Source organism: Leptonychotes weddellii, chromosome 3 (genome assembly GCF_054177405.1).
Source record: "Leptonychotes weddellii isolate Sample4059 chromosome 3, ASM5417740v2, whole genome shotgun sequence".
Taxonomy (NCBI): Eukaryota; Metazoa; Chordata; class Mammalia; order Carnivora; family Phocidae; genus Leptonychotes; species Leptonychotes weddellii.
The window spans coordinates 65,634,808-65,645,617 of record NC_138371.1 but is presented as its reverse complement, the minus strand read 5'-3'; the positions used below and the strand labels follow the sequence as shown (position 1 = coordinate 65,645,617).

The 10,810-nt window shown below is 35.9% G+C and overlaps 1 protein-coding gene across 30 annotated transcripts in view; it reads right to left on the bottom strand.

The window, feature by feature from the left end:
* BAZ2B (bromodomain adjacent to zinc finger domain 2B) overlaps nucleotides 1–10,810 on the bottom strand; it is a 346,990-nt gene that overhangs the window by 43,450 nt on the left and 292,730 nt on the right. For all 30 annotated transcript variants that reach the window (XM_081814352.1, XM_081814377.1, XM_081814356.1 and 27 more), the window contains 5 exons: nucleotides 9,548–9,688; nucleotides 6,911–7,165; nucleotides 5,289–5,503; nucleotides 4,345–4,419; nucleotides 2,734–2,977 (listed from right to left, as the gene is read on the bottom strand). In XM_081814352.1, the coding sequence (XP_081670478.1) occupies nucleotides 2,734–2,977; nucleotides 4,345–4,419; nucleotides 5,289–5,503; nucleotides 6,911–7,165; nucleotides 9,548–9,688 (930 nt within the window). The remainder of the gene's footprint in view (nucleotides 1–2,733; nucleotides 2,978–4,344; nucleotides 4,420–5,288; nucleotides 5,504–6,910; nucleotides 7,166–9,547; nucleotides 9,689–10,810) is intronic.

Here is a 10,810-nt window from a genome sequence, read left to right as displayed (position 1 = left end):
TACTCTTCAAAGCTAGCCCCTCCACCGTGATTGAATACCCTCCAAAATCTTTAGGGACTTTATAACAGTAATTATTCTCTTCATCTCTTTAATCTTCAACCCCCCTCTCTTATTTTATTGACTCCCTTCAACCAAAAATCATCTCATGTCTTTCACATCTGAAAAATCCTTGGTCTTTTTTTTTTTTTTTTAAAGATTTTATTTATTTATTTGACAGAGAGAGACACAGCGAGAGAGGGAACACAAGCAGGGGGAGTGGGAGAGGGAGAAGCAGGCTCCCCGCAGAGCAGGGAGCCCGATGCGGGGCTCGATCCCAGGACCATGGGATCATGACCTGAGCTGAAGGCAGTCGCCCAACCAACTGAGCCATCCAGACGCCCGAAAAATCCTTGGTCTTTGTCTACCTCTAGGAACTAACTACCCTTTCTTCTGAGGTACAATGCTTAAAGCAGTCATTTTCACTTTCTCACTTTCTATTTTTCTCATTCATAGCCTGGTTTCCACTCCTACCCCTCTAATGAAATTGTGCTGGCACTGGTTACCAATGAGTCCACATTGCCAACTTCAGTGAATACTTTCAGTCCTCATCACATGGGATTCCTGCTGCCTTCATACTGTTTATCACTCTCTCCTTTTTGAAATGTTTGATTTTCTTGATTTTTATTACTACATGAGTAGAAAAGAGTTAACATTGTGGGCCTGACTGCTGTCCTCTGACAGGCTTGCTCATAAGATTGGCCCTGGGTGTCTGGGAACTTGGGTTTTGAAGGGTTTCCTTCACTCTGATAAGACTGGCTCACTAAACTGTGCTAACAATGTGGTTGATACTTCTCTTCTGGGAGTCTGGAATTTTGGCCGATGCTATGCAGGGGATGCCAATGTGACCAGCCCCCAGTAAAAACTCTGGGCACCAAGTCTCTAATGGGCTTCCTTAGTACACAACATTTCACATATGTCACAACTTATTGCTGAAAGCATTAAGCCCATTCTGTGTCACACCCTAAGAAAAGACTCTTAGAAGTTCTAGTTGAGCCTGCTTTCCTCTGGATTTTGGCTCATATGCCTTTTCTGGTTGTGCTTTGTTTCCTTTTGCTCTAAGAATTCATTGGCATAGCATGACTAGGTTCTGAGTTCTGTGAGTTCTCCTACTAAATCACTGACTCTGGAGGTGATCTTGGGGATTCCTGACCCACTACAGAAATCTCCTACCTGACTATTTCTTCTTCAGCAAAAATATTCTTCTTCAGCTCTTAAATATTGATGTCCCCTGGGTTTCCAATGTCAGTCCACTACTCTATTCACTAAATCAATCCCCCTGTGAAAACTTATCCACTTTATGATTTTAAATTATTGTCTATGTGCTAATAACCTCTAGATCTATATTTTCAAGACTGACCTTTTCTTCAGGCTTCAGATTCTTAAATCCAACTGACTGCTGACTTCTGCATAGGCACTTCAAACTTAACAAGTCTAAAATAAGGCTACCATCATTTCCTGTCTTCAGCGATCTGTTCCCTCCTCCCGTCCTCCCCTACAATCTATTTAATCTGCTGCTCCTGATTTCTCTCAGTAATGCCAACAATAGCATGCAGTCTACCAAGCCAGATAGTTGGGAATCAATCTTACCCCTCCATCAACCTACACAGCCCATCTTCAAATACTACTCATTCTTCCCACTAAATATTTATGGAATCCTTTCTTCCTTTATCCCAACTACCATTGGTCTAGTGTGTGGACGCCTCACAACTCATCTAAACTACTGCACTATCTCCTGATGATCTTCCCACCTCTGATCTTGCCCTACCCAAATCTGTTTCTATCTTCTGCAGAACTGCCATAGTGAGTCACTTCAAATTCAAGACTGACCATGTCCTTTCCTTACTTATAACCTTTCAATGGCTTCCTATCACCAAAAAAAGTATAAAATCCTAGTACACAGCTGTTAGATATGAGGCTCTCCAGTACACTGAAGCACCTGTAATCCCCTTAAAGCACATTGTGGTTTCAGGCTTCTGTGTCCTCGCTCATGCTGTTCTCTCTGCCTGGAACACTTTTCTGTAGATTCTTCCCCAGATCAACATGTAGCCCAACTGGTAGCTCAGCTAATGAGTCCAGAAAGCCTTTGTGAGAATTTATTCCTCAAAAAGGTTAAATGCCCTTCCTTTGTACCTGACTAGCACATTTTAAATACTGCTATCAAATCAGTGAACACTTAACACATTACATTTTCTTATTTCAAATATTCCTCAGTGAGACTGTAAATTGAGAGGGGACTTCCAGTGTCTTATTCCTCTTTGATCAAAAGTGCTCATAGCTAGGCACATAATAAACGGGTATTTAAGAAATACACCAATCTCACTAAACCTGACAACACTTTTAGGGCATGAAGGATTGTACAAATGAAAGATATTATGTTACCAGAATAAAAGAGAATACCTAAAGTTAAGAATCTGCATAGTTCTCTGGAGAATGCTCAAGTCATTATATAAAAAGAAAAACTTAACTTCTTTTATTCAGTGTAAGTGCCTTCTATGTGTAGGCACTGTATTCAGTATCTACCTCACAAAAAACTTGATGAGGTCAATATTATAACATTCAGTTTCCAGATGAAGAAACTGAGGGAAGTAATTGTCAAAATGGAATTCGAACACAAATTCATTTGACTCCAAAATCTGTGTTATTTTTCAATATGTTATGCAGTCTTAGGTTTAAAATCAACTTAAATTTAATTACCTCATCTTCACAGATATCAGTCTTCTTTCCTTTTTTGTCATCTTTATCTTCTTCATCCTCATCATCTTCATCAGCTTGGTCATCACTATCATCGTCGTCATCATCATCAAAATCACTGTCACCTCCCTTCCTTCTTCGTTTGCGTCCTGGTGTGGGTGTGCCCAATGGATGCTGTTCTTCTCCAAGATCAATGCCACCTGAAGTGTCTCTTTTGCCTGTTTTCTTAGCATGAATGATTCTGAGCCTTTAAATATGAAAAAAATGATATGGTAAAGTCTTCTCGCTCTACTTTTTAGAGAGCATAACATTTTTTTTTTTTTAAAGATTTTATTTATTTATTTGAGACAGAATGAGAGAGAAAGAGAGAGAGCACACGAGAGGGGGAAGAGTCAGAGGGAGAAGCAGACTCCCTGCCAAGCAGGGAGCCCGATGCGGGACTCGATCCAGGGACTCCAGGATCATGACCTGAGCTGAAGGCAGTCGCTTAACCAACTGAGCCACCCAGGCGCCCGAGAGCATAACATTTTTTTAAAAATATTTTATTTATTTATTTGAGAGAGAGAGAGCACAAGCAGGGGGAGGGGCAGGCGGAGAAGCAGGCTTGATCCCAGGATCATGACCTGAGCTGAAAGCAGACGCTTAACTGACTGAGCCACTCAGGCACCCCTTGTTTTTTTTTTTAAGACAGAGAAAGATAGAGAGCGTGCACATTGCGGGGGGAGGGGGGAGCCGAGGCAGAGGGAGAAAGAGTGAATCTCAAGCAGGCTCCATGTCCAGCACATAGCCCGACCCAGGGCTCGATCTCATGACCCTGAGATCATGACCTGATCTGAAATCAAGAGTTGGACGTTTAACTGACTGAGCCACCCAGGTGTCCCAAAGAGCACAGCATGAGTTTTAAGGAATAAATCAATGACAATAAAAATTAGAATTAAGGAAGTTAACAAACATATTTCCAGAAATAATAGAATATATTAACTTTAAGAATTATTCAGGATATCTCTTTGGAATTAGAACACATTTAAAAAAATAAAACTTAGAAGGCTGAAGATTAACTCTAGCAAAGGCCAAGTGATAATTCCTAATCTCATACTATCAGACTGAATAAATTCAATTCAAATTACTGCAAAGAAACTATCCTCTTAACATAGAAGTTGAATAATTTCAGCATTGTATTTCCTGGCAGGAAGCTAATTAAGTTTTAATGCTGAATACATTTGGATATGTTAGACGCTCTGTAAAAGCAAACTTTAATTAGAAAGCAATTAAAAAAAAAGTGGTAGTTTCAAACAGGCTCTGTTTACGACAAAAGTAACCTGATAGCAAAATTTTAGAAAATGTGATTACTTGACTTCTTTGAAACAAAGAAGATAAATGGACTGTTTTCTGAGTTTGAAGAATATGAGCTCAATGAATCTCATTATATCTTTTGTCCACTGCAAATTCTGACCCTGAGTTTCATTAATTACATACCTCATCTTCATAAAGCTTTACCTTTTGTAATTCTAAGACAAAATAAAGTTGAAATTCTATCTTTCCAACTTGTATGTTTTACAGGGGAACTTGTACAAAGGAAAAACAGTAAACTAATTTTAATAAAACAGGACTTACTTGCGAAGTTTACCTTCTACTACCCATTTATCTCTCCTCAAGTTTGACATATAATCAATGTTCTTGTCAATTTCACTGTCAATGCAAAAATTGGAAGACATAAATTAATCCATTATGTAATACATTAATTTGGTAATAAGCATATTGATGCAGTTTTTGGTAAGTATAAATGATGATTGCCTATGAATAGCAAAAACAATTGAAAATTATATTAATATATTATCCTATCTTAGAGATATATAGAAAACTTAAAATGTCCAGTAATGTAGAAATGCATAGCTCCAAAATATTTGGATTGATCCTTTTCCTACAAAGGTAAAGGACTAAAAGTAACATATTTAAATCTGTAAAATAATAAATAGCAAGAACAAGATGAACGTGGATTTGTTCACCAAATCTTGAAATACTAGAGTGGAGTACTTTGACTCTTAAATGAGATAGTTTTTTTTTTTAAAAAAAGGACCAATTAATAAATTAATAAGCTAAAAATATTAAGATTGCATTAGTAGATAATAGTAGATAATAAAATAAAAAGTAGCTGAATAAGTCTAGGAATGGCTACTAAGGAAAATCAGGTAGTCATCTATCATTGAAAGACATCAAAAAAAAGAAAAATTCTGGATTCTTTCATTTTTGGCACTACAGCAAAAAAAAGTATTTTTACATTTCAGTGTATAAATAAATAACAAAATTACTATATAAACAAAACAAGTTACAAAGACTGTATACAGTATGATTCAAATTTTTGTTTCAATAGACTGCAAAGAAATACATTAAAATATTACTAGCAGCAGTCACCTCTGAATGGTGAGATCAAGTATAAATTTAAATTTTTTTGCATAGTCTGTTACTTCAAAATTTTCGACAAGAAATCTGTATTATTTTGTGATTAGACAAATTCAAAACAGGAAACAATCACCAGAAAAGTCTGGGTATATGCTTACCTCACCACACTCTTACTGCATGCCAGTTCATTGATCAGGAAAGCCAAGACTGAAGCTTTCTGTGCTGGAGTATGAGCCTGAAAAGCTTTGGTTTTCAGGCTTTCAGTAAGTTCAGTTTGTCCACAATGGGCTTCCATAAAAATCTGCAAAATCTCGGAAACATTGTCTCGATTCACACCAACATTTAGCAAATGTTCTCCAAGAGCTGTTTTGGCCTATAAAAGTTTGACATTTTTATCATTATTGATCATAACCATTCATGACATAAAAACAGTAAGATTTTAAAATACGGATATTACATGATCTAGATATTACTGACAAGGACTTTATTCATATTTTTGATGGAGTGGAGATTAAAAATAGGCAATTGATAGCCAAGTATTTAAGTACTTGTAATCCTTCTATTCCTTCTTCAAGCCCTAGGTTAAAAGTTAATCTCAGGAAACAAACTGAGGGTTGCTGGAGTGGTGGGGGGTGGGAGGGATGGGGTGGCTGGGTGATGGACATTGGGGAGGGTATGTGCTATGGAGAGTGCTGTGAATTGTGTAAGACTGTTGAATCACAGACCTGTACCTCTGAAACAAATAATACATTATATGTTAAAAAAAAAATAAAAAGAAGATATCAGGAAGGGAAAAATGAAGGGGGGGAAATCAGAGGGGGAGACGAACCATGAGATACGATGGACTCTGAGAAACAAACTGAGGGTTCTAGAGGGGAGGGGGGAAGGGGGATGGGTTAGCCTGGTGATGGGTATTAAAGGCGGCATGTATTGAATGGAGCACTGGGTGTTATACGCAAACAATGAATCATGGAACACCACATCAAAAACTAATGATGTAATGTATGGTGATTAACATAACATAATAAAAAAAAAAGTTAGGCAGGGAGAATAGTATGTAAACTCATGGGTAGAAATAGTCTATCACACCTTCTTTGACTATAGAGACTATCCTAAGCTTTTCCAGGCTTTATCTAGACATTCTATCAGTAGTAGTGAGGGGTAGGTTCAAGAGCACTACTATTGTGTTCTGGCTGTCTGGTGTCATGGGTTCTATTGGCTGCAATAATAAATGAACAGGGAGATGGAGGAGAAATTAACAGATGCATCTGGAAGCTTCTCACTCTACAATATTATCTATAGCAAGGCTGACCAAAATGTGTACCTTAGTTGAAATTAAGATAAATTTGAACTTATTGGGTATCCACATTAAGAGTCTTCATGTGCTGGTCTATAGGTGCTTTGATCAGCCTCGTTAATCACAGTGATTCAGAGAGAACACAGTATAATTTCAGAAGGCACACATAAGTTCTAACTGCTTTATGAATTATGAATTCTGTTTTGTCTCATATCACATGGGTATTTCTTTAAATGAGCTTGTTTTTTGTTGACAGCTAGAGGAAAAGAATAATTTGGGAATTATCTATATTCTTAGGCTTTATGAACCAGGTTTTTCTAGGTTTGTACCAATTTAACCTGAAGCAGATCTACACTTAACTTTGTGAGATGTGTAGAAAAAAACTGGATCAATCCATACAATCTTCTGCTAATATGCTAAAGCCAGCTAACAATGCACCAATAGTACAAATTTAAAAAAAACTTACATTTTGGTTTTTTTTACCTTGTATCCTGTAATTAGACCTGGATCACATACAGCAGCCGAGAGGAGCCTCACAAGCAAGTCTTGTACTTCACCCATGCTGTCCCCTATATTTAGCAATCCCTCTTGAAGAACACTCAGGTTTGGAACATCAATATTCACATCAAAGCCCAAAACTTTACCAAAGTTTCGTAAGAACTGCACCACCATGAGACAGTCTGAAAATGTACTTCCAGAGAGAACAAGTCCTGGAATACGAGGCAACTCTGGCAAAGGCTACACATAAAACAAAATAATAAATAAGTCATTTTAAAGCCACGATTTTATATCTTCTGAAGTAGAAGAAGTTGCTGTCTTTCTTTTTCCTGCATCATACCCGTGATTTTCCCTCTGGATTGTAAATCCCCCAGGGGCACACAATACCACAACACCATGGTATTAAGTATAGATAGGCTCTTGAATGCAAGTCACCAACAGTAAATTCTGGTTGAACCCAACATGAACTGAGATTTCTGCAAAAGAGAACACTGATTTTAACTGACTTACATATTGATAAACATTGGTTTATATGGCTGGAGCAAAAACTAGATGACATAAGAAACATTTCAAAAGTACCTTCCCATGGACGTACTTTAGTGGAGTACTGATTTCTTCTAATGATGGAGACCAATTTATATCTCACGCTACTTTGGGAGCTCAGAAACTAACGGTGTGCATCTGTGGGCTGTTTGGTTGGGCATGGTGGCATTTTTGGCTAATGAATGTGGACAAATTACTAGGTCAACATGATCAGAACCCATGACCCTATCAAGAACCCAGTTATACTGCAACTAACAATCTTTAGGTTTCCTATATGTAGCGAAACATTAATACTGAGTTTCAATAAAAAAATTAGAAAGGTGTCTCTTTTGCGCCTCCTCAAATATGTTTACATATTAACATTTTAATAAACTGTAGTACTAGCTGTCATAAACATTTTAAAAATTAAGTAAATAGGTAATCTAAATTAAAAATATTATTCTACATGAATGGGATTCAATAATTATATCTTAAACTTTGAGTAGAAAAAAATGTGACTTGTAAGTATTTCTATTTCTCTGAATTTGTCTTGTTCAAAAATGTTCCCCTACCCTTCTTTGACTATAGAGACTATCCTAAGCTGCCTAAGCTAACTAATCAAATACTTTTCTACTAATATTGTATGGAAACACAGAACTATGGATAATAGCTGATACCATACAAATCTTTTATGTTCCTTTTGAAAACCATTTAATTCAGAGACTTTTCCTGAACCCTATCATATGCATACATTTCCGTATGACTCTAAAAATGTATTTAACAAAGCTAACAAAAATAAGGCTTAAAATCAACATATATTTGATACAATGCATATGGATTTAAATAAAAATAAAAGATGCAAGGAGATAAAGCTCATTTATGATTAAAAAATATTTGCTCACTATGAGGCTTATTAAATGTGTTAACTAACATATATGCCTATTCTGGGCTTAGGAAATTTTAAACATCCAATTGACTAAAACTAGCATGTATAATTTCATTTTTATTTAAAGGCATTTATGCTAAGTAACTAAATGGAATATTAATATAATTAAATCCTCACTGGAGTATTAAAAGTTTGCTTTAAGTACTTTAGAAGAGAGCTTACACAGATTAAGAGATGATCATTACTTGTATATCAGATTAATATGACTTATAAATAAATATAGATGCTATTGATCAAGTATAATAGTATATTACTGATACAGTATCATAGAGATGATATGCACCATTAATATAATTTTTGAGAAATACCATCTTCTTAGAGTCAAACATAATAGATTTCTACTCATAAGTATATGAAATCATGCCAGATACCAATATTATTTGGCTCTTTGCAAATTTCTACTTTTATATATTTTAGCCACATTACATGTCTGTGAAGCATGATGGAAGAGAAAACACATATGAAGTACTTTGGTTGGATATACTTCTTGGCTTTCAAGATGATAAGCGTATGGACTCTGGAATTTAACAAACTGGAGACTGAATCCAAATTGCCACTTATTAGCAGTGTAATCTTGGGCAAGTTCCTTAACCTCTTTGTGTCTCAGTTTTCCCATCTGTAAATGGGCATAAATATCAGTTCCCCAGGACTACGGTGAGGATTAAACGAGAGAATTCATCTGAAGCACCTAGCATAGTGCCTGGCATGTAGTAAACATACTCAATAAAAGTTAGCTACACTCACTAAAGCATTGAAGGAGGTTGTAGATTATAAACCTTCACTTATTTAAATATCTACGGGTGTGTGGTGAGGAGTTGGAGCTTTCCGTACCTAAATGCCTGGGAGGAACCAAATGACATATAGAAATCCTATCCATTTCTCTAATTCATCTTTGCAGAGTTCCTCAGTATTTCTACTTCAATTTAAAAAGGTTTACATGCTCCACTTAGGTATTAAGAAGTGTCATTATTGGCATAGGAGCTCTGGAGAGGTTTATTGGTGGCCATTCAGGAAAGGCAGCTAGACCTTGACTTGGAAACCCACTGCTCTGGTTAAAAATAAAAGGCTTTCATAATGGCAACTCTGGCAAAGGAATCAGGTGAGACACAGGAAAAATTAAACTTATTAAAGAGATGTTTCACATGATAAATTACCTTTTGGTCTGCTAAGCACATATCTTCATTAGGCTTCTTTAGTTCCTTTGCCATTTCCAATTCCAATCTTCGTTGCTCTAGTTTACGTTCTTTATTTAATCTTTTCTCATCACGTTTTTCTTGCTTCAACCGTTCTTTTTCCTTAAAAAGAAAACCAAGTCCAACAGACTCTTTAGTCACTGTTATGTGTTTGAAAACTCTCCAGTTAAAAATTTAAAAAGTTATCAAAGGGTTATTATTTCCATGAACAGAATTATCTTAGGAGATTTAGGAATAGACTTGGAACTACATAGAAACAATGACTTATTTTCACCCTTTGAGTTTTAAAATAATCTTATGACTCTGTATGTGTGTGTGTTTGTATTTTCAATATCAGATTCAACTCAGATTATTCTATTATTCAAAATTTATTCAATCCTTCCCCAGGTTACAATATGAGAATAAAATACTTATTAATAAAAGCAGATATATAAAAGGCACATGGGTAATTATTTATAAAATACAGTTAGCTAGTATTAACACAAATTTTTGTGTAGCTCCAGGAAGCAAGGGAGGATTTACAGCATGAATGTGGAAGCAACATGCTTGAATTTGCAAAAGCAGTTCTTCCAATTAACTAGTCTTAAGATAGCACCTGTGACGAAACCAAAATATTATTTGCCACCATAAACAACATTTAAGAGAATGTAAAATGGATTCTGAAGGTAATTCCAAAAGCATTAAAAAAATATTTTCAGTAATAGCAGCAATATGGAAATAATTGTCCTGCCTCCCTGTTGTAGGGGACAACACTCTGCTGGAAGAAGTCAAGAGATTCTCTACAGTTAATAGTAGTGTCAGGACTTTATTGCCAGACCTCAAATACAATTCTAACTTAGATGAGAAGTAACAGTGGAATCATTAGGCAGTTCTAACCTATTACCTCACACCTTTGACACATTAATGATGGGTTTACTTTTATAAAGCTGGTCATGTCTCTTCATTGATTAAAAATCTTTCAATTTTCTTTATTTTTATCAAAATAAAGTCCAACTCCTTACTTATGAATTCAAAACTCTTTTTTTTTTCAATCTTATCTCCCATTTTTGTATTCTATGTAGATTTAGTCAACCTATTTGCTATTCCTGATGAACATCGTATTTCCTCACCTCCTTATATTGGTGCACTCCAGGCAGAAGGTCATTACTCCCATCTAGTGGATCTTAATCTTATTTAAGCACTACCACCTCCTCCTTAGTACCAATTTCTCTTTTTTTTTTTTTT